The 25,477-nt window shown below is 37.3% G+C and overlaps 1 protein-coding gene across 1 annotated transcript in view; it reads right to left on the bottom strand.

The window, feature by feature from the left end:
- TTC29 (tetratricopeptide repeat domain 29) overlaps positions 1–25,477 on the bottom strand; it is a 156,160-nt gene that overhangs the window by 72,283 nt on the left and 58,400 nt on the right. The window contains exon 5 of the mRNA XM_035023256.1: positions 7,036–7,248. Coding sequence (XP_034879147.1) covers positions 7,036–7,248 — 213 coding nt within the window. The remainder of the gene's footprint in view (positions 1–7,035; positions 7,249–25,477) is intronic.

Genomic DNA, 25,477 nt, shown 5'->3' with positions numbered 1-25,477 from the left:
TGAGAGAGAGAGAGAATGAGAGACAGAGAGCATGAGAGGGAGGAGGGTCAGAGGGAGAAGCAGACTCCCTGCCGAGCAGGGAGCCCGATGTGGGACTCGATCCCGGGACTCCAGGATCATGACCTGAGCCGAAGGCAGTCGCTTAACCAACTGAGCCACCCAGGCACCCGCCTCTCGGATATTTAAAAGTTGATTATTTATAAGTTGTACTTGCTCTATTAAATGCTGTAACTATGTTAAAGTAGTATACTTATACTAACAGTGGCATGTGCTGATTTAGTATCACCATTTGCATCCAATTTTATGTAAAGGGTAGCCTAGCAAAGAAAAGAAAAATCGACCCTTGTTGATAGATTTTGAGGCAGCTAATTGAAACAGTTGAGTCACACTAAATATTAGCTTTAAAATAGGATTTAAGCATGAGAACTTTTCCTGCTTACTAATTGCAACAAAATTAAGATAAAGTAAAAGCATAAAATTAGGAGGGAAATGTCAGCATTATTAAAGTTGAATGACACATATACCAAAGGAAAAAGGGGCAAAATACTATTTATATTATTGTGTAGTTTATTTGGGTGGGTTAAATTAGTATTGGCTTTAATGATTCAATAATCATTCATGTTAAAGGAAATATGATGTTTTATGGTCAAGACCTAAATTGTCCATTCTTATACTGGTAAGTCTGTAGAGACTCTAAAGAGGGGGTCATCACAGAGGTCTAATGGATAGAGACAATGTGTTTGGGAGTAACTCAAAAGTTTCATTAAAATGTGTCTTAAAACCTCCATTTGTTATTTGGCTAACATATATTCACTAATTCATTTATTCACTGAATATTTACTGAGGACTTATTCTGTGTCAGGCACAGCTCTAAGCACTTGGAATACACCAGTAAATTAACCAGAAACATTTTCTGTCCTTGGAGAGCTTACATTTTAGAGGAAAGGGACAGAAAGAGATACAAAATAAATAATAAACATAATAAATTTTGTGGTAAATTGTATGGTGATAAGTACTCTTGGAGAAAAAAAATATAGCAGGGCAAGGGGAATTGAGAGTGCTAAATTGGGGGTAAAGAGAAAGAAGCAGGTTTCAATATTAAGTGCGGTGGTCAGGGTAGTAGATCCAACTGAGAAGATGGTATTCACAAGAGAATGAAATTAGGAATTGATAACAAAATATATGGGAGACTCACAAGTATGTGGAAATAAAACACACTCCTAAATAACTAGTGGGTCAAAGAAGAACTCAGAAGGTAATAAACAGGAAAATACTTAGAAATAAATGAAAACAAACAAACAAAAACAACAATGAAAACTAATGGGATCCAGCTATAGCAGTGCATAAAGGGATATGTATAGCTATAAATGCCTATTTTAAAAAATAAGGAACATCTTTTCATCTTCTAAAACTAGAAAAAGAACTAACTAAACCCAAAGCAAACAGAAGGAAGAAAATAATAAAGACTAAAGTGAAAATAAATGAAATAGAAAACAGAAAAACAATAGAGAAAATCAAAACTAAAAATTGTTTCATTGAAAAGTTCAAAATTGACAAACCTTTAAGCTAGACTGAATAAGGAAAAAAGAGAGATGTCTCAAGTTACTTAAATCAGGAATGAAAAAGGGAAGATCACTATAGACCTTAGAGAAATAAAAAGGGTTATAAGGGAATATTATGGACAATTACATACCAACAAATTAGATAAACTAGATGAAATAGACAAATTACTAGAAAGGTATAAACTACCAAAATTGACTCAAGAAGAAACAGAAAATCAGAATAAATCCATAAGTAAAGAAATTGAATTAGTAATCAAACTCTTTTCCACATAGAAAATCCCAGGCCCAGAGGGCCTCACTGGTGAATTCTACCAAATATTTAAAGAATAACCAATACCAATTTTTCACAAACTCTTCCAAAAATTAAGAGAAAACACTCCCCAAATCATTCTATGAAGATATTATTATTTTGACATTAAATCAGATAAAGACATCATAAGAAAACTACAAACCAATATCCCTTGTGAATATAGATAATAAAAGCCTCAACAAAATATTAACAAAGTGAATCCAGCAACATACAAAAAGGATTATGTACCATGATCAAATGGGATTTATCTCAGGAATGCAAGATTGGTTCAACATATGTAAATCAATCAAAATAATATGCCATATTAATAGGAAGGATAAAAACCAAATGCTCATCTTAATAGATGCAGAAAAAGCATTTGACAAAATCCAATCCCTTTGCATGATAAAAATCTTCAACAAACTTAGAATAGAAGGGAACTTAATAATGTTAAGGAGTACCAACAAAAACCCCACAGCTGACATCATTCTTAATGGCAAAAGACTGAGAGCTTTCACCCTAAGCTCAGGAAGAAGACAAAGATGTATTCTGGAACCAATTCTCTTTAACACTGTGCTGGAAGTTCTAGCCAGTGCAATTAGTCAAGAAAAATAATAGGCATTGTAAAGGAGGCAAACTCTAACCACTAAGGGTTTTTTGGCTGGACCTGAGAATTAAATTGACATAAGACAGATTAATAGGAGAAAAAACACACAAATTTACATAAGTTTTAGGCGACATGCGAGCCTTCATAAGGAATGAAGAGCCAAAGAAATTGCAAAATCTACATGCTTTAGTATTGGGTTGAACAAAGGGAGGCAATTGTGGAAAAGTAACTAAGCAATGCAGGGAGGCTAAAGGAAAATAAGGATTATTTTAACAAAGTCTGTTTGTACAGAATTCTCTTGGCTCTGACTCTTCATAGAAGAATGTTTCTTTTCTTGTGGTACAGGGAGGGCATCTTTCACATGGCAGTTTTTAATTTCCTGTTTTCAGGAGGAAAAGGGGAGATTACATACCCTTCTTGTATCTCTGTTGTTTTTCAAGTGATTTTAGCTCAAATGCTCCTTATGCCAAAGTGGTTTTTGGAGTTGTATATTCTGTCACCCTTCAGCATCAAGATCAGAAAGGAGGAAGTAAAGCTATATTTGCAGATAACATAATATTATATATGGAAAAATCCTAAGGAATCCATAAAAAACCATTAAGGCTAATAAACAAGTTTAGCAGGATACAAGATCAACATACAAAAGTTAATTTTATTTCTACCTCCAAGCGATGAAAAATCTGAAAATGAAAGAAAAAAATCCATTTCTAAAAGCATCAGAAAAAAAACATTAGAAATAAATTTAACAAAAAGGCAAGTTGTATACACTAAAAAATTCAAAACATCATTGAAAGAAATGAAATATGTAATAAATGGACAGATAACCCATATTCATGGACTGGAAGACTGAGTGTTAAAATAGCAGTATTTTCCCAATTGCTTGACAGTTTCAATTCAATCCCTATGAAAATTCCATCTGTCCTTTCTGCAGAAATACGCAAGCTAATGCTAAAATTCATGTGGAAATGCAAGTGATGCAGAATAACCAAAGCAATCTTGAAAAAGAATATTGGAAGACTCACATTTCCCAATTTCAAAACTTACTACACAACTACAATAATCAAGAATGTGTAGTAGTGGAATAAGGACAGATACATAGATCACCACAATAGACTTAAAAGTCCAGAAAACATTTATGGGCAGTTAATTTTTGATGAGGGTCCTAAGATAAATTGTTGGAAAAGAATAGTGTGTACAACAAATAGTACTGGGACAACTGGATATCCACATGGAAAACATGAAGTTGGACCTTCCTCATATCCCCCTTCACACACACACTTAAAAATAGACTATAGGCCTAAATATAGGCGTTAAAATTGTACAAAACACTTAGAATAAAATGTAGGAGTAAATCTTCAAGACCTTGGATTTGTGGAAGCCTTCTTAGTTATAATACCAAAAACACAAACAACAAAACAAAAAATAAATTATTTTGGACTTCGCCGAAATAAAAAACTTGTGCTTCAATGGAAAGTGAAAAGGAAACCCATTATTTTCAAGCCATATCTTTGACGAAGGACTTGCACTTAGAATATATAAAGGATACTTAAAACAATTCAATAATAAATTGACAACCCACTTGAAAATGGGCAAAGAATCTGAATAGACATTTCTACAGAGAAGATATACAAATGACCTCTAAGCCCAAAAAAGATGCTCAACATCATTAGCTAACAGGGCAATGTAAATTAAATCCACAGTGAAGTATCATGTTAGACCTACTAAGATGGCTATAAACAAAAAGAAGGACAGCAACAAGTGCTGGTGAGAAAGTTTATGGATGAATTGAAACCTTTACACATTGCTGGGAAGAATGTAAAATGGGACAGCTACTTTGGAAAACTCTAGGTCATCTCCTCCTTAAGTTAAACATAGAGTTATCCTATGGCCCAGCAATTCCACTTCTAGGTCTGGAGACAAAAGGCTTGAAAACTTGTACACAAATGTTGACAAAAGGTGGGAACAACATAAATGTTCATCAAGCAATGAATGGATAAAAAAAATAGGACATAACCATACAATGGAATATTATTCAGCCATAAAAAGGAATGTAGTAGTAATATATGCTACAAGATGGATGAAACTTGAAAACATTATGCTAAGTGAAAGTAGCCAGACACAAAGGACACACATTATATGATTCCATTTATATGAACTTTCCAGAATAGTTAAATCCATAGAGACAGAAGGTAGCTTAATGGTTATTATGAGAGAGGGAAAGTCGAATATGGGGAGTGACTTCTAGTGAGTTTGGCATTAGTGTTTTGGTGGTATAACTTTGTGAATATACTAAAGACCAATGAATGACTGAAAAATGAAAATAATAGAATAATAGAATCATGAGACCACTGCATGGCCAGTGTTATCCTTGTGCATTATACCAAGGTGCCCAAGTAAAGGAGTTGGCCCACAGTGGATGTCAGGACTCCTTAAATATTATGCAAATCAATGTAGGAGGCATGCCTTATAAGGCAGGCAATCATCAGTTTGCTGCTTCAGGCTCCTTAACCAAAGTAGGACATAATAGCAAGAAGAAATGCTTTGTCCCAGGGCCTTCAGCTGTTGTCAGAGCTCTTGTAAGATACTGTGCAATCCCTTAACCTATCTACTTTGTTTTATGGGAAATACAGAGGCAAATATTTATCAGTTTTACAAGATATTTAAAAAATTATTACAGCATAAGATTTCTCCTGTTCTCCTCATCTGTCCTTTGAAAAGTAAGAGATGCTTTTAAAAGGAGACTGCCTGGCAGGCTCCGACTCTGTGAAGAGACCCTCGGAGCCTTCCTTTCTTTGTAAACTAACTTACAACTTAGCAAATGTGAACCTAAAACAAAATACCTTTTCCTAATTGATACATTACTTTCCATGGAAATTCCACATAACTTTCCATGTGACCAAAGTTAGTTGCTGAAATTGATCTAAGAGCTAACTATTTATATCAGTGTTTACCCCTTTGGGGAAAGTACTAGACTACCTGTCATTCAAAAGCAGTTCATTCAGTGGGATACATCTTTCAATGAGGGTGATTTCTTATGAGTATTATAATATCATTAAAAAGAAGTAACGGAGAGAATAAGCTAAGATGTTTACCTTTACTCTTTAGAAAATTAAAATCACAACCAGAAATTCAGTCCTGCTTTTTCCAAGTAAACCATACGTTACTTGATAAACCAATCAATTAAGTATATCCTCGAGCTAATACACTTTAAGGAGCATAGCTTCTTTTTCTCCGTCATGAAAAGTCAACTCTATTGATAAATTATGGTAATAAAATATCTTTGCATTTCACAAAGTAAAAGCTTATGAGTATATGCTCCAAATTTTTTCTTTATATTTTATATATATACAAATGATATAGAATATTAAGGATATGATCAGTTCTCATGAAAGCATTTTTACTGCTGTACGTGTGCATACAAATCACCAGGGGAACTTGCTAACTTGCAGATTCTGAGGCAGTAAGTAGGTCTAGGGTAGAGCTGAGATGCTGCTTTTCTTTTATTTATTTATTTATTTATTTTTAAAATTTTATTATGTTATGTTAATCACCATACATTACATCATTAGTTTTTGATGTAGTGTTCCATGATTCATTATTTGCGTATAACACCCAGTGCTCCATTCAATAGGTGCCCTCTTTAACACCCATCACCAGGCTAACCCATCCCCCCCCGCAGAACCCTCAGTTTGTTTTTCAGAGTCCATAGTCTCTCATGGTTCGTCTCTCCCTCCGATTTCCCCCCCTTCATTCTTCCCTTTCTGCTATCTTCTTCCTTTTTTTTAATATAATGTATTATTTGTTTCAGAGGTACTGCTTTTCTTATGAGCTTCTAGTGATGCTGATGCTGCCAGTGCATAAGGCCACACCTTGACAAGCAAGAGTCTAAAATATAGCAGAGTTCTGGGTGCCTGGGTGGCTCAGCCGTTAAGCATCTGCCTTCGGCTCAGGTCATGGTCCCAGGGTCCTGGGATCGAGCCCCACATCGGGCTCCCTGCTCAGCAGAGAACCTGCTTCTCCCTCTCCCACTCCCCCTGCTTGTGTTCCCTCTCTCACTGTGTCTCTCTCTGTCAAATAAATAAATAAAATCTTTAAAAATATATATATAGCAGAGTTCTATTTTCCTGTTACTCCTAACTAAATATTTATCATTATCTTCCCTATTACCTGACAACAGGGAATTTACAAACAATGAAAGGTCTCTCAGATTGAAAGAAATACATGCCCTCAAACACACACACACACACACACGCACACATGCACACACGCACACACACACACACCCTTAACTTTTGCAAATGACCTTACCTTCTCATTATAGATTCATTGTTTTATAACACTACTCCCAGAGGGTTGTAATTTTGGAGATAAAGCTTTCAGGAAATTAATGGATTTCTTGTTGTCAGCACTAAGGCACCTCTGTTCTACAGTGAAATTTGAAAGTATATTGATAGCATTTGTCTTTGCATTTCATAGGAAATAATCACCCAAACACTTGACGGTTTTTACTTCACTCTTGGGAGAAGCAGTGTCTGCCCATTAAAGGAAGCAATGTGAGAGTGTTCTTTTCCACCCACCTTCTTTGGCTATTTCAGAAGCTTTTATTAGAATTCTGATGGCCTGTTTGTATTCTTTATTTTCCAGCATTTTGTCTGAGAGTAATCTGTAAGTCCTCAGGAGACTCTCACAGGCCAACAAGTTGAGAAAGCGGCCTGTCTCATCCTTCCATACCCGCCCTTGCGTCAATTGATGGAATGCTTCATAATGCTCAGCAGCTTCCAGAAGCTGACCTGAAGAATAAAAGCCATTCATAAATATAAACACAAGCCAGAACATATTTTCAAAAATTTGGTATATATCTTATGTTTTACTATTAAGGGGGGTGGAAACCATGGAATACAGTCAAGAATTTCTAAGGATGAAGAAGATTTAAGCTGGGAGAGGAGTGATCTCAATTTGAACCTCAGATTCAGCAATGATTTTGGATGAACACCTGCTGGATGGATGTATCTCGGCAAGTAGAAATTGGCTAGGATTACACATATTTAGAAATGGTGTGAAAACCCAATAATAATTACTAATAGCAATCCTGTTAGCTAACCTTTATTTGACATTACATAGGCAAATTCATGTGCTACATGCTTTACATGAATTTCTCATTTAATCTTCAAAATACTATTGTGAAATGGGATTGTTATGATTCCATTTTACAGAAGAGAAAGTGAGGTTAAGAATTTTGCCCATGATTGCACGACTAGTGGGTTTGTATATCCAGGCAGTCTGAGTCCAGAACCCATGCTCTCAACCACTATCCTACGCTGCTTTGCAACAGACAGCATCTGTTTCGATCCCAAGAAGAATTCAGGTACCCTGAGAAAGAATGCGTCTGTTACAAATTTCAAATTCAATTATTATACAGGCATTTGTATACTCCGTTTCATTTTTAATAATTAAAATACAACTTGGCTGCCTTTCTGGATTATATTTCATAATACAGTTCAAAATAGATCTTCTCAAAGCCAAAACTCCAAATTAGCTTTCAGTCATTTCACTCCTTGAAATAAGAGCAAGCACATTTCTGGAAGAGGAGTTTGCAGTTCCACACTGTGGACTGTATTTTACGTGTGAATTGCCTTGTGAAAATCCTCGCCATATCCCGGAGTGTAAACACGCTTTCCCGGTATTGGGAGTTACCTACACTGAGATTAACTGGGAAGGCGCTTGTATGTAGGCATTCCAATAGCAGTGGTTAAGAGTGAGCGCCGGCTCCAAGCAGACACCTTGGTTCTTATCCCAGCTTTACCCTTTCCGCTGTTTAGCCTCAGGCTACTTACTACACTTTCTGTGCAGGAGTTTAATTCTTTTACAAAATAAGATGATAGTGTACACTATTCAAGGTGTTATGGTGAGAAATGGATCAATACATGTTCAATACCTGAACGCAGGATTCTCTAAGCATAACTTATGCTTTCCGCGAAAAGCTTTCCGTAGTTGAGTCTTTATAACACTATTGCCATGGCTGATTAAATTAACCTACGCAAGTCTTAATCAGGCTCAGTATATTTTCTCAAATAGGTTTCATTAGATATCACAGGTTAGATAATATAGGGTATGGCAGCCACTGCCATGACTCTTAAATATAATTTCCCCCTATTATTGCCCTGAATTTGCCGTCAAAATTAGTACTGGAGTATTAAAGAATATACACATATATAAGAAGAGCATTCACAAAGAAATACAATAAACAGAGGTGGACAATCAGCTAATGATCTGTAAAAACACTGAGTAGAAGCTTGGCCAGTCCGAGCCCTTGTTGCACCATGCAGAAGGAAGGCATATTCACCAGGACACGCACAGAGAGGGGAATGTATACAACAGAGACACTTAGAAACTTGTCTTATGAAATTTTCACATGATACAAGACTACAGAACCGTAAATATGATACTATAGAAGACTATTTCATTACATGGACAGGTGTTTGTGATAAGTGAAAATATTGGACAACATCAGAAAACATTTACAAAGCATTATCAGTGTTACATGGGTGACTGATGGTTTCTTTTTTCCTTTCTGATTATTGGCATTTTCTAACATTTCTATCATCAAAATATGTTTATTGTGTAATAAAAATATATGATAGAAGCTATTTCAAAAATAATGCCCAATCCTTTTTCATTTTGATGCAAATGCTCAAGGTTGAAGTTCACTGTTCTATCTTCCCATTTAACTCACAATTTTTCTCTTACTTCCCACAACAGCAGGCATACTTTCTCATCTCTCTCCTACTGTAGCACCTCTCACCAGAAACACCTTTCTCTAAATACCCATGACCCTCATTTTTTTAAAAAACTCAAATGGAACACTGACATATATGTGTGTTATGTTTCCTCTGTTAACTATATTTCTGCCTGTAAAGTACAGCTCTGTATTCCTAGAAAGATGTATACCAGAGTTGTGTTTTTTTTTTTTCCATCCAGCATCCATCTACTCATAAAGTACAGGTACATATTTCTCTTTGGCCACGTGAATAGGGAAAGATAGATACAGGGAACTCTGAGTAAACTAGATAGTTCCAGAAAAAGAATTGGGACTGTAAGGAGACTAGGAAGGACCTAATGGCATCTGTGGTTACACACAATAGCCAGATGGAAAGAGGGTCCAAAGGTGTGTTATAAAATAACAGATTCACTCACAATTCCAGGAGGAGAGCCAGGAGGTGAAGCTCTGGATAACCCAACTAATTACAATGAGATGCAAATAGGCAGAAAGATGTAAATAGTATTATGAGAACTGATGGCCATGTCCAAGATCTGATCTACATGGGAGCAGAAAGAAGAGGCAGGGGGAGGGAAGGAAGAGTAGAAAGTAGGGAAAGGAGAGGTGGAGGAAGTAGAGAAAGGGGTGATGGTGAGGAAGAGTGGAGAAAAAGTGGGGATTATGTCTTTGTATTCCCTAACAGCCAGACTCCCCTCTATGTTATGGGCGCTATTCAGCATCTTGGACAGGCTGTCTAAGGAGAAATGAAGTACAGGGGGTTTGGCAGAAATTGGTTTCAGTTGGTTATTATGCCAGGAAACCTTGGAATGTGGTTAAGTTTGATTTTTACTAAAGCTTTGAGGGCTCATATCAGTGTCTTACTTAGCTCATGATTACTGGCCAAGGTTCAGCTCTCAGAAAAGTTAACTTGGGCGCCTGGGTGGCTCAGTCGGTTAAGTGACTGCCTTCGGCTCAGGTCATGGTCCTGGAGTACCGGGATCGAGTCCCGCATTGGGCTCCCTGCTCGGCAGGGAGTCTGCTTCTCCCTCTGACCCTCCCCGCTCTCATGTGCTCTCTCTCATTCTCTCTCTCTCAAATAAATAAATAAAATCTTTAAAAAAAAAAAAAGAAAAGTAAACTTAATGTTTCTCAGGAGGAAGGAGCCTGGTGTAAGATGCTCGGGTGAAAGAGAACAGGTCAATACTCTTTCCTGAAGGCCTACTGGGTGCTCGTCAAGATGGAAGGCTTTCCCTCCATACGTTATTTTACTTAACCTTCCAAAAACTGATAAAGTATATATGATCATTACTTTTACACTAATGAGGAAATTGAGGCTCACAAAGGTTAAATGACTCAAATAGCTAAAGAGTGATGTTTAGAATTTAAAACCATGCCTCTTGGTTCCACCACCCCAGATGCTAGTCAACAAACCAAGCGTCAGAACCTTGGGTGGAGTAAGTTACATTCTCCGGACATAAATTTCTCAAGTTAAAAACAATGTTAGAGCTATATGATTTCTAGTCTCTTCCAGTTCTATAACTCTTATTCAGGCAATTGCAGGTAATTTCTAACATAAAAGCACAGATATTAGCCCCTGATGTGTTTCTGATTGGTCTTTCTGAAGGAGTCTGATGTATAACCAGCTATGCATCCTGCATCTAAATTCCCTACTTTCCCATAAACCATATGGTGACATCCATGGGACTCCTAGAATTCCTAGGTTGCCCCAGACTTAGTCAGCTGTGGCCATATCTAGCTATTCATGGATTCACTTCCCCTTCCTTAGCCACATTGCCACAGATGAGACCACTGGGAATTCTATTTTAAACCGAGGTGCCTAAACAGAGGTGCCTAAACAGTAGAGTTTTCCAGTCCTTCTCAGATGTAAAGATGCATTTCTAAAGTTATTTCATGGCAAACAGACCAGCAAATAAGCCAACAAGATTTTGATCCAAATGATCATAAGCACACAAATGACTTGGCTACACTTTCTAAAGGCTGGTCAGAATTTGAAAGCACATATTATAATATGGTATATTTGATTTTAAAATATTAAAATATAGTCTATACTATGAAGGGAGCATAGTAGTTTAAATATGCAAGTATTTCCCTTTAAGCATGATTAACAATGGAATGATTTCCATTTAATTTATATTTTCAACTGTGAGTAGGATTTCAAAGATTTTCTTACTTTCTGGGTAAAGACTGATAATAATAAGACTAGATATTTATTAAGACATAATGCATCCTGTTTTATTTGAAAAAGTTTAAATATACCTGAGAGAAATATTCTAAAAGGCCATCATTATAGTGGTCATTTTGACAAAGCTAAATGTAAAAATTAATGAAGATCATGAGCCCGTTTTTTGGTTCATAGCATCCCTTTGTAACTTCTTCAAAGTGTTCATATATAGTCTACCCCTTTTTACCAAAGAAACCTTAAAATATCAGAACCGGGTGAGATTTCCAGATCCTACAACCAATCTTATGGAAGGACAAGCGTCTAGACAACTGTCCTTTTCTGGAATTATCAAGTGGTAACATTATTTTCCATTGAAGAAGAGGGCAGAGAGAAGAAGGATTACACCAAGGTACCACAAAAATAAAAGTTAACTGAAAACAAGAGAGAAAAGAGAAGCCCTCAGGAATATTCATCCATGGGAAAGGTCTCCAGGGGCATGTGAGCTTTCTCATATGGCAGCAGGAATTACAAGCAAATCATAATCATCACTATGCATAATAAAGATCGCAGGAGTAACCCCCATAAAGAAGACAACTAGGGCTCAGCTAAGTGCCTGCAATGCATAGTTTTATGCTAAGCAAAATTCCAGAGACTTCACTAATATTTCAAGTGAATCAAGGAAGAAAATGGAGCCAAAATGTTTCATGGGAGGGAATCGAGACGGCCCTCCACCAATACCATCAGTAATCAGTTCATTCAATAATATGAGGTACTATCAGAAAACACTCAGGAGATACACCAAACAAGTGTGTAAAACAAGAGTGTCCAGGTATGGATGGAAGTATCCTAAGACTCAGTTTTGGGCTTTTGTTTGTTTGTCTTAAAAACAATTACATGACATCTACATAAACAATAGGTAGGTTGGTACACATTTATAGTTTTTCACCTAAAGGAAAGTACACTCTCAAAATAAAACTATTACAAAGGAGATTCACTTTACCTAAAGCCCACACATACAAGAAATCCATCCATTTATTTAAAAAATACAAACAAAACCCAAACAATGTGGTAAACTGCAAAATGCTTGGTAGGATGTTAAGACAAACACTATGTAGAGCAAATAAGATTTTATATATTTGGGTATTATCCAAATTGTTGCTTACCCCTCTTCCCTGCACAACATCTCTGAAAGTTTATAGATATTTGTTGTATCACAGCAGATGTCTAGAACAAATATTAAGCAAAAGAGAATGTATATGATCTCTCCCATTTTAGTTTTTTTTTAAAGTAGGAAGATTGACTAGATATTAACACAAATGGGTTTAAATGTGAAGCTGCCATAAAAGCAGGAACATAAATGTAATTCTCCCAGCCGCTATTTTGATGCACATTTTTGATTCCATGAATATTTTATGAAATGGCCCAAACTAAAGCCATATAACATTCCTGCATTACTGATGCTTGCGCCCGTAAGCTACGAACATTAGAGGCATGATTGAGTGCATTAAAATGAACTCATTCAGCAGTGCATTGATTACTTGAAGGGGGAGGGAAAAGAAAAAAGAAAAAAAAAAAAAAGAAGTTGCTACACTTAAGAAAACAGCACACAAATCTAAACTTTGCAATATAATAAGGGTGAAAGCAAGTTTGAATAAAATAATATTTCATAAATAGTGACTCTGTCTAGACCAGACAGTAATTAGGCAAGGTGTTAATTATGTCCAAAGATGGCTGCCAGTATTATTCAGGTAATTTAAAATGTCACAATCTCTAAGATGCACAGACTGGCCTCCTTTAGTTCCATGCATCAGCAATTCTGAAAGTAGCTAATTATTTCCTTTTTCTATCAACTTGTACGTTTGCCAGTAAAAATAATGCTCCAGAAACAATTGCATGAAAATAATTTGACAGGTCCATAAGGCCTATTTCTTCAGCAGCACTGGTATAAGTCTTAAGCATATTTAGTTGTAAACTGTACACATTTGTTGAGGAATTTAGGGAAATATTCCACTTTAGCTTAAAACAACAACCTAAAGAAACAATAAAGCTTTATGTATGTTATATTACATTTTAATCTGGAGCTACTGGACATCTTTGGCATTAAGTTACTATTCCATACAATGTAGACATAAAATCTGCTAGGAGCAATATTGAACAGTAGCAAAAAGAGAAAAATGTTATCGCTCTTTTGTAAAAACAAAAGACATTGCTTTCCATTTCAGTTTAACTTCATGAACAATTTATATTATCTTTAGGTTTTTACATTCAATTATGATAATTATAATGGCACTATACATGCTGAAATAGTTAAAGGCTTGTCACACTTCCCAGTGGAAACTATCACTTGAAAGGGTTTATCTCTTGTCAGAGGAGATTTGTTCTAACTATAACCCACTGCACACCACTGAGAAATGGAATGCTGGAAAACAAAGATTTTGTTCTGTAACTCAACAGCATCCCTAATAAACCAGGAAAAAAAAATGTGCCCATAACTTTTGAGTAGCTACTTTGGGATACTTAGAAGAAATTTAAAATGCTATTTCTAAAAATGGAATCGTTTCTTTATCATTTTGAACAAAGATTTCAAATGGACATTACAAGAATGCTATCACATCCCCTTTAAAAAATACAGGTCACAAAACCAGACAATGAAAAGGATCACAGGAAGACAGGAAGACAGGTATGGGAGAAACTTACCAAGGGTTTATCACTGGTATTGGCAATACTAGTAAGTTAATTTTTTTCTTTTTTTTTTTTTTTAGAGAGGGAAGGGTAGGGGCACAGGGAGAAGGAGAGAGAGAATCTTAAGCAGGCTCCATGCCCAGTACAAAGCCCGATGCGAGGCTCAATGCAGGGCTCCATCTCATGACTCTGAGATCATCACCCGAGCCGAAATCAAGAGCTGGACGCTTAACTCCGACTAAGCCACTCAAGCACCCCACTAGCAAGTTAATTTTTAAAATCCAGAAGATTTGCCTGCACTTCTAAAATATTCTGAAGGAATTGATATTTATTGCTGTTTGTGATTTTAGATAGGTGAATTGTGGTCAGTGATGAAAATGGTATACAAGCTTGACTGCTTTATGCTGTAATATAAAACTCAGATAGTTGGTTCCTATCTAAGCTTTGTAATTTCTAAGGATTAGGCAGCTTTGTTCTCAAATGTTTATAAGTTTCAAAATTACTTGAATAATTTTTAAAAATGTAAAACACTTATATAATGTATAAACAATAGGACTAAATGCTAGCCATTGTAGAGCTTACAGAGTTTACTATTTCCCTCATATAATAAATTGTTTTACTTTAATGGTTGCCACCTCACCTTAAAATACTAAGTAAAAAGTGTTGACAAGCATAAAAGTCTGAGGAGAAATAACGGCAGTATTGACATCCGATCAACTAATGAATTATATTGCGCTGGACTTAATCAATAATGTAATTCTTACTTGAATTAAATATTGTTCACCATTTTAAACAAACCACATTCTGATTATGTGTATATGTTGATATGGGCAAAGAGAAATGTATGGAAGCATATATACCAAAGTACCAGTACTGATTAACTTACAGAGGATGCAGGTGAGTGAGGGGAGTATTAACTTTTCCTCAATCCATCGTTGTTTTGATTGACAATAAGCATGTGCTATTTGGGGTATCACGAAAACCTAACAAACTGAAAATATCCTATTCAGGTGAGTATGGAGGGAGAAAAACAATGTTAGCTGAGCACTCACTGTGCTTCGCACGACAGTGGCTGCTATATATATGTGTGTTAGAATCTATATTCTAGAGATGAGGAAAATGAGCCTCGGTGGTCCTCTTCCTCGGCCCACACACCAAGTAGGTGGCAGACCTAATGCCCACCCAAAGCCCACTCAACTGACCTCACTCCCTCAAGTGACCCCTTTTTAGAAACTGTGTCCAACGTTTGGCTTTAAAGGCAGAGAATAAGTTTTGAACCTGAACACCATGACATAATTGGACCATTCACACCATTTCTTTAAGTGCTCTGAAACAAGAATAATAATGCCAGCCTCAGGTTGTGGTTGCAAAGCACATTAAAACAGCTGGGGCACCATGCAGGGTGCCTGGTATTTCGTAGGCATTCAGAAACTTTTCATGCCCTTTTATCTTTTCGGGGTTTTTTTTTTTGGACTTACCATTTGGAGGGAATCTGGCTGGGCCTGCTATTTGGAATGCTTTAAAACTCAGTTTTAGGGAACACTGTCACTTCTTCAATACGAAGAGCCACTTAAGGCACGAGTGCAACAACACACTTCATCCGACTTTCATCCAGCACCTCTTTTGCCCTAGGTCAGTGGTACCTCGGAAGAGATGTTCCTAGGGCAGTGCCTTGTCTCAGCCACTCAGAGGAAACACTGCCTCTTTTCAGTTTATTCAGTGTGGCAAAGACCTGTAGGCTCAGCGCAGCTCTACAAGACCTCCTTGCAAAGCTCTGAAAGAGAAAAACCCGCTGCAGCTGCAGAGCGCCTCTGAATGAGGCTTCCTCTCTGTGCTACTCGTTAAGCAGTAAATAATTAAAACACCCTGGAAAAGATAGGTAAAATACAGCAGCAATGTCAGTAACACAGACATGAAAGAGAAGGGGAAGAAAATGAATTAAAAAAAAAGGCAATGAAATAATTCATTTGAAGCTCTAATAAAGTTTCATTTGCAGTCTTGTTTAAAGATATATCAGACTTCAGGGATGTAACCTAATTACATTTTTATTCTAAGTTCCATTCAAAGATCTTGGACTTTGATTCTTTAACACAGATCAAACATGGTATAATTTTCTTGTGGCTATCAATACTTAAAAAGGATCTCTTCATTAAATACTATAAGGTCTTATGAACATGTACACATAGTAGATGGAGAATAAACTGACATGCCCTGAAAAGTGACAATTAATTTATATAGAAATAGCAATGCTAATTTGCTTAACTTCTGAAAAAAAAAAACACTTTAATTATTAAATTCACTTTTATTCAAATATAAAGTGACTCAGTTTCTAATATTGATCAAATCAGATGCACCTTTGAAAATGTATCATAGTGCCCATTTTTAAAATCCAATCTTGGAATATACTCCGAAAATGCAGTGGTAGAAGGAGTAAGAGATTGCAACCACGCAGAGATGAACAGAGAAACACTGTCGACAGACATGCAGTGGGGGGAGGGTGTGTTGGGGTGATCAGTGTTCATACACACTTTTTGGATTGGCTTTACTTCATATTGATACTAGGAAACCTGAACAGAATAATGTGTTGCTCTTCCAGAGACTCTTTTTGGAAAAGATTCCTCCCAAGGGACTTTTAAGATGCAAATTTAGAAGAGGTTTAAAAGTAGAGGGAAACGAACAAGTGGGATTTATTTTTTAACTGTTAAGAGGAAAAGGGGCCCCAGTGAACTTGCATAGTTGTACTAAAGGTGTGAGTAGACGGGGAGGGACACTAGGACTTAAAGATCCCCGGGGGAGAACCAACACAGAACTTCGGTGGGTGAATCAGCAGCAGCCACTGGGAAATTTTGCCTGAGTTGTTTTTGTTTGTTTTTTTCCCTTCAAAATATCCACAGTGCCCACCAGTGAATCTGTTTTCAAAGATAAACATTGAATGAGATGCCTTTTGTCACTTCAAGTGCTGTTTTCTCTTACAGCATTCCGTATGTAATAGAGGCATTGTTGTTACGAATTTTAAAATATGATAACAATTTAAATAGAAAATACAAGTCATTTAAAATCCTAAATACTATATTATGCCGGTCAAAATCTATTAATAGCAAATAGCAAAGATGTTATTGTCTCAACTATTGTTTAGTCCATGAATAAAATGCTCGGTTTAGAAAGACAAAAGAAAATTTTAATGTTCACTATTACCTAGGGTGACCAATTCATTCAGGTTTGTCTGGGATTTTACTGGCTCAAGCACTGGAAGTCTCAAGTCCAGGGAACTCCCTCAGTCCCAAGGCAAACTGAGATGCTTAGTGCTCCTAACACTGGCCCAAAATACAAAAGAATGTTGAAAATGTAATTAAAACACAAAAGTGATATTCAGCGAAAGAGACAATGCAATGTAATGCAATATGTGTTTTACTTATTTTAAGGGCAAAAAAATTATATTAGTTTGAATGAAACATTACAATGAAAAATCTGGAAATTTACCAACAATAACAGCATTAATCAATCAAAATGTCTTATTTTAGTCGTTTCATTCTACTCCTTTTCTATATCCATGTATAATTTTGATACAGTGGTAAAGAGATGAATGAAAATTTTCTACTTATCTAAATTATTTTATTACAATTACTTTTTCCATATTACATATTTTCATAATAGCATTTTAAAAGCCTACATAACATTTTTTCGAGGTGGGGATGGATGTATACTTTAATCATCTGCCTAGTGCTCGGATATGTAGATTATTTCTCCATTTCAAATGATATTTTGATTAACACTTTCATGTATTTTCTATCTTTAAATATTTATTTATTTATTTTAAGATTTTATTTATTTACTTGAGAGAGAGAGCACAAGCGGGGTGGAGGGGCAGGGCCAGAGAGAGAAGCAGTCTCTCTGCTGAGCAGGGAGCCTGAGATGGGGCTCAATCCCAGGACCCTGGGATCATGACCTGAGCTGAAGGCAGACGCTTAAACGACTGAGTCACCCAAGTGCCCTTTAAATTTTTTTTAATTTCTAGAAGTGTCATTAATAGATAAAAAGGTATGGAAAATTTCATAGTTGCTATGCATTTGCCATATTATTTTCCAGAACCATTTAAATGATTTACCTTATCACTAGCAATATATATAAATATTACTTTGAAGAATCATGATTTTTTTTTATTTTAAGAAGTGGTGTATATTAAGAAATAGCATTGTTAAATGGTATTTCACAATTATTCAAATTGGTTTTTAGAAAAGCTGGGTATTTTGCTATATATTCATTACATATATTCCTTCTGTGGTAAATTATCTGTTTATATCCTTTTTCCTCTATATTACACTTGTGTTAACATTTTTTTACAAATTGATATATATTTTACATATAATATAGCTACTAATTCTGTTATACATATACTGCATATAAGTCATTTTTTTCTCCTTTTTCCAAATCCTTGCTGTATATTTGAATATTGATGCTGTGTCTCCTATTGTAGTATCTGGAAATCATTTTTCCTTTCCATCTATTCAGCCAACAGAACAACCCACTCTCCTCAAGAGTCTTAATGCATTTCATTTATTTTTTTTATTTTATTAAGTTTTATTTTTTTATTATGTTAATCACCATACATTACATCATTAGTTTTTGATGTAGTGTTCCATGATTCATTGTTTGTGTATAACACCCAGTGCTCCATTCAATACGTGCTCTCTTTAATACCCATCACCAGGCTAACCCATCCCCCCTCCCCCCTCCCCTCTAGAACCCTCAGTTTGTTTCTCAGAGTCCATCATCTCTCATGGTTCATCTCTCCCTCTGATTTCCCCCCTTCATTTTTCCCTTCCTACTATCTTTTCTCTTTTAACATATAATGTATTGTTTCAGAGCTACAGGTCTGTGATTCAATAGTCTTACACAATTCACAGCGCTCACCATAGCACGTCTTAATGCTTTTTAAATATTACCCTGGTTCTAGTTTTCCCCGTTCTAGGTTATCCCACCCACAATTATTATTATTATTATTATTATTTTTTTTTTAAGTAGGCTTCATGCCCATCATGGAGCCCAGTGTGGGGCTTGAACTCATGACCCTGAGATCAAGATCTGAGTTGAGATCAAGAGTTGGATGCTTAACTGACTGAGCCACCCAGGAGCCCTCTCCACCCACAATTATTGAACAGCCTAACACACACATGGATTTCAACCCATGATGAAAAGCCCTGTTATAAAGCCACCCAAACCTGCCTGTTCTGTCAGTTCACTGATTGTTTTCTCTCCCATTTTGTTTTCTATATTTGAAGGCCCTCTCTACGGTATTAACCTACATGAATTTAGATTTTTAGAGAATCATCTTTTACAGGCATAATCTGGATAGGTTAAAATGATAGTGGAGATTAAATCATGGGGGGGTCACGTTACTAGTACCCACTGATGGAATAGGATTCTCACTGAACAAATGAGAATCTTGGGCAAGGTAAGTCTGGGGAAAGGACCATGAAGGCAAATGGTTGGACAAGCTGACATATGGCAGAGGACTTAAAAAAGGAGAAACAATTTTTTTATCCACAATTTTGTCAGAGACAGTTTTATTTCAGAAGTCCTTTCTATTGTAATTTTAATAAATCAAGAAAAAATAAATCCAGAAGGTCAATTTTATGAGGTCTCTGCCAAGCAAACCTTTGTACAGGGAGATAGTGTGGGATAGTGGGAAGAACATTGAACCTAAAATCTAAAGATAGAAGCTCCTGTCTTGGCCCTGACATGCTTTAGTTCTCTTTTAACCTCTCAGAATCCTAGTTTCTGCAAATCAGAAATGAGGGTAATATCACCTATCTCATGCATGAGAAAAAGCACTTCTTACATATCTACTAATACACCTTTCTACCTGTTACTACCAATATGTACATTGTAGATACATTTTATTCAGTCTAAGTGTGTCTAAATGTTGCTGTTAAATCAGTTTGAAGAACCATGCATTACAATGGTAGCTTGTGTGTATTTGTGCTGAGTATGACATAGAGGGGAAAGGGGGAACCGAAACAGATACGGAGCTCTGGATTCAAATCTAGCACCTGTTATTAACAAACTAGGTGGCCACAGCAAAATTACTAATTATTATTATATTACTATTATTTAATTATTCTATCTAGCTTCTTCATCTAGTAAGTTAGGGTCTGGACTAGATGTCTTCTAAGATCCAATATAGCTCTAAAATTCATTCATCTTCAGGAATTGAACAACATAAGTTCTCGGCCCAGTTTTAAACAATTGATTACTATTTACAATTTATGAAAAACATATCCACTTGTTATTCCATAGAAAGCTTTCCTGACCCTTAGTGCCACCCTTATTGCATGTCTTCTTAGACATCAACATTTAGGAATCATAAATGCTTAGGAAAAAGTAATCACCAGAGAACAATTTTGCCCAAGTTACCCTCTTCAGGGCTACCTCATTTGCATACAGTAGCCTGCCTCCAAGTGAAACAACAGGGACAAGCAGGAAAAAGACTTCAAGCTCCTGAGACCAAGGAAACAGGCTCTAAGCATCCACACACAAAAGTGATCCTGCCAGTTGGAAATGCAATGAAGATATTATTAATGGAGCAAGGCCTCCTCTCTCCATATTTGCTTAATGTTCTGAATGAAGAGATAAGAAAATCCTGAACAAAAGTGGAACAGGTGACTTTTGCTTTTTAATAAAAATACAAGCCAAAGAGAATAATTTAAAGAGAAGTTTTCCACAAAAATTGCTTTGTGGTAGATTTGCATCATCCTCTAGGTAGACCTACAGGAGAACATGGAGGACATCAATGGTGGAGCACCAGATGAGAGCACAGAGATAAAATGCATGAAGTGGCAGGAAGGATGAGATGAGATGAAGGAGAGGCCAAGGGGAAGAGAAGAGGACCAGCTGCAAGTTGGAAGAGTTAGACATCACTAGCAGGAACCTTCTCGCTTGGATTGCTCGTGGCTCCTGGGCTGGCACCCACTCAATGAGCACCCTCTCCAGTTTTAACTGGGGATTCCCTGAATTTGCTGCTGGTTGACCTCTGACACTGAGCCTTAACAGTACTGGTAATTATTCCCAGCCTACTTTAAATGATAGGCACACTCTAGGAGTGAGGAGAGAATGTGAAAAGAGAAGCAGCACTTACATAGGCCTATGTGATGTGAAAGCAGAACACCAGGCACTTCACTTATCTCATTTGATCCTCAAAACAATTCTCTGAAGAGCCAGTGTTGATTTTTTTTTTTTAAGATAATGAAGAGTGGCACAACCAGGGTTAACATTAGGCTCCATCTCTGCTTTCCATATACTGACATTTTTCTTTCCCTAATAAGTAAAGAATAAGTAAAGAGTTTTTAAGGACTGATCTTTCAATAGCCATTTCAGCAGACAAAGAAATCAGGGCTGGAAGTGAACTACAAAGAGCATCTGCTCCCATGCCCTTGTTCTAGAGATGAGGAAAGCAAGATCCACAATGATTAAATAATCTACCTAGATTCACACAGTCAACTAGTAAGTGGAAGTGTCAAAAGGGAATCTAAGTTGATTGCTCAATCTAATACTTTCTCCCCTGCTAGACTTCATTCCTAGCCTCATGCTCAAATGCATGTTAGGTTAAGTATTCAGACCAAAACAGTCATTCAACATCTATCAAATATCACTAATTTAACTCCTGTGTATGAATTTTCAGGTTTCCAATTTATATCTTTATTTAAAGCTTTTGTCCCGGGGGCGGAGCAAGATGGCAGAGGAGTAGGAGACCTGGATTTCGTCTCCTCTCAGGAATTCAGCTGGATAGGGATCAAACCATTTTGAACACCTACAAACTCAACAGGAGATTGAAGAAAAGAAGAGCAACAACTTTCTCATCAGAAAAGCGACCAGGGCGCCTGGGTGGCTCAGTCGTTAAGCGTCTGTCTTCGGCTCAGGTCATGATCCCGGGGTCCTGGGATCGAGCCCCGCATCGGGCTCTCTGCTCTGCTGGGAGCCTGCTTCTCCCTCTCCCACTCCCCCTGCTTGTGTTCGCTCTCTCTCTGTGTCTCTCTCTGTCAAATAAATAAAATCTTAAAAAAAAAAAAAAAAAGAAAAGAAAAGCGACCACTTTCTGGAAGGTAGTACGTGCGGAGAAGTGAATCCGCGGCGATATTCGGGAGGATAGACGGCGGGGAAGGGGCCTCTGTTGGCCGCTCCTGGCAAGTGATAGAGCCACGGAGCACAAAATCGGAACTTTTAAGTCTGCTCCGCTGAGGGACGTCACTCCGGTGGCTAAGCGGGGGGTGGAACCCTCCGGGACAGTGTGGTCTCAGGACCCTTGGGGTCACAGAAAGACCGGGGGGTGCCTGAGTGCGGCAGAGCTCCCAGGGATCGGAGCTGGGAAGCCGGCTGCAGAGGCGGAGCCCAGGCGCGGGCTCTCAGCTCGGGGTGGCCATAAACCGGGATCCGTGGCACAGTCGGGCCCCTGCTCCCCCAGCAGGGACCCAACAAGCGGCAGATCCGGGGAGACTCACCTTCCTCCTCCGGGAGGAGCCCCGCGGGAGTGCACCGCAGGGATCTGCTGGGTTTGGAGACTCCACCCGGGGTCGGGTGCCAGAGATACAAACGCGCGGTCACAGGCCGGGTGAGAAAAGAGTGCAGCCGGAGACCAGGGAGACGGGAGTGACTGACGGCTTTTCTCTGGGGGCTCACTGAGGAGCGGGATCTGAGTTTTCAGCTCCTCCGGGGTGGAGATTGGGAGGCCGCCATTTTCACTCTCTGCCTCCAAAGCTGTATGGAGAGCTCGCAGGGAACAAAAGCTCCGGAGAGCAAACCCGAGCAGATTACTTAGCCAGGAGGGGGCAAGGGCAGGGCAATTCCGCCTCCAGCAGAGACATTTGGAAACCACGGCAACAGGCCCCTCCCCAGAAGATCAGTGAGAACAGCCAGCCAAGACCAAGTTTACCGATCAATGAGAATGGCAGAACTCCAGCGCTAGGGGACTACTGCATATAGAATTCACGGCTTTTTTACCATGATTCTTTAGTCTTCTAAAGTTAATTTTTTTTAAACTGTCTTTTTGTCTTTTTATTTCTTTTTGAATTTTTCTTTTTCCCTTTTTCAACCAACATCTTATCAATCCCTTTTTAAAAAAAAAACATTTTTATTTTTCATTTTTAGAGTCATATTCTATCCCTTCATAGTAGTTACCCATATTTTTGGCTTATATATATAAGTTGTTCTCTCTTTAAAATTTTGAGATAGTTTCTTCTAACAGATTAAAATATACCCTAAATCTCTAGTATATGGTGTTTTCTATTCCCCTGCCTGATCACATCCTCTCCCTTTTTTTTCTTTTTCTTTTTTCTTTTTTTAAATCCTCTTCTTTCTTTTTTCAAACAACTTCTTATCAATTCCTTTTATAAAATTTTTTATAATTTCCATTTTTACAGTCATATTCCATCCCTTCATCATATCAACCCTTATTTTTGTACATATATAAGTTTTTCTTTCTTTAGAATTTTGGGAGGCACTTTCTTCTAAAAGACCAAAATACACCCCAAATCTAGTGTGTGGCACTGATCTATATACCATATAGATCATATTTGATCACATTCTGGTTTTTTTTTTGTTGTTGTTGTTGTTGTTGTTTTGTTTTGTTTGTTTTTGTTTTTATCTTTATCTTTTTCTTTTTCTTTTTTTTCTTTTTCTTTTTTCTCTCTTTCCCTTTCTTATCCCACTGCTTCAGGTCTTTTCTGATTTGTTTAGAGTATATTTTCTGGGGACATGGTTACTCTGCTAGCATTTTGTTCTCTCATTAATCTATTCTCCTCTGCACAAAATGACAAGATGGAAAAAATCACCTCAACAAAAAGAACAAGAGGTAGTACCAACTGCCAGGGACCTACTCAATACGGACATTAGTACGATGTCAGATCTAGAGTCCAAAATCATCACTTTAAAGATACTAGCTGGGCTTGAAAAAAATATGGAAGTTATTAGAGAAATGCTTTCTGGAGAAGTAAAAGAGCTAAAATCCACCCAAGTAGAAATCAAAAAGGCTATTAATGAGGTGCAATAAAAAATGGGGGCGCTAAGTGCTAGAATAAATGAGGCAGAAGAGAGAATCAGTCATATAGAAGATGAAATGATGGAAAATAAAGAAGCTGAGAAAAAGAGAGATAAACAACTACTGGATCACGAGGGCAGAATTCGAGAGATAAGCGATACCATAAGACGAAACAACATTAGAATAATTGGGATCCCAGAAGAAGAAAGAGAGAGAGGGCCAGAAGGTATAATGGAACAAATTATAGCAGAGAACTTCCCTAATTTGGGGAAAGAAACAGGCATGAAAATCCAGGAAGCACAGAGAACCCCTCTCAAAATCAATAAAAATAGGTCAACACCCCGACATCTAATAGTAAAACTTACGAGTCTCATAGACAAAGAGAAAATCCTGAAAGCAGCTCGGGAGAAGAGATATGTAACCTACAAGGGTAGAAACATTAGATTGGCAACAGACCTATCCACAGAGAGCTGGCAGGCCAGAAAGGACTGGCAGGATATATTCAGAGCACTAAATGAGAAAAATATGCAGCCAAGAATACTATATCCAGCTAGGCTGTCATTGAAAATTGAAGGAGAGATAAAAAGCTTCCAGGACAAACAAAAACTAAAGGAATTTGCAAACACCAAACCAGCCCTACAGGAAATCTTGAAAGGGGTCCTCTAAGCAAAGAGAGAGCCTAAAAGCAACATAGACCAGAAAGGAACACAGACAATATACGGTAACAGTCACCTTACAGGCAATACAATGGCACTAAATTCCTATCTTTCAATAGTTACCCTGAATGTAAATGGGCTAAATGCCCCAATCAAAAGACACAGGCTAACAGACTGGATTAGAAAACAAGACCCATCGATATGCTGTCTGCAAGAGACTCATTTTAGACCCAAAGACACCCCCAGATTGAAAGTGAGGGCATGGAAAACCATTTACCATGCTAATGGACACCAAAAGAAAGCTGGGGTGGCAATCCTTATATCAGACAAATTAGATTTTAAACCAAAGACTGTAATAAGAGATGAGGAAGGACACTATATCATACTTAAAGGATCTATCCAACAAGAAGATCTAACAATGGTAAATATCTATGCCCCTAACATGGGAGCAGCCAATTATATAAGGCAATTAATAACAAAAGCAAAGAAACACATCAACAACAATACTATAATAGTGGGGGACTTTAACATCCCCCTCACTGAAATGGACAGATCGTCTAAGCAAAAGATCAACAAGGAAATAAAGACTTTAAATGACACACTGGACCAAATGGACTTCACAGATATATTCAGAACATTCCACCCCAAAGCAACGGAATACACATTCTTCTCTAGTGCCCATGGAACATTCTCCAGAATAGATCATATCCTA

The sequence above is a fragment of the Mirounga leonina genome, unplaced genomic scaffold, assembly GCF_011800145.1.
Source record: "Mirounga leonina isolate KUSES-001 unplaced genomic scaffold, KU_Mleo_1.0 Mir_176, whole genome shotgun sequence".
Lineage (NCBI taxonomy): Eukaryota > Metazoa > Chordata > Mammalia > Carnivora > Phocidae > Mirounga > Mirounga leonina.
Note: the sequence above shows the minus strand (reverse complement) of the source record. Positions and strands in the feature narration are given on the sequence as shown.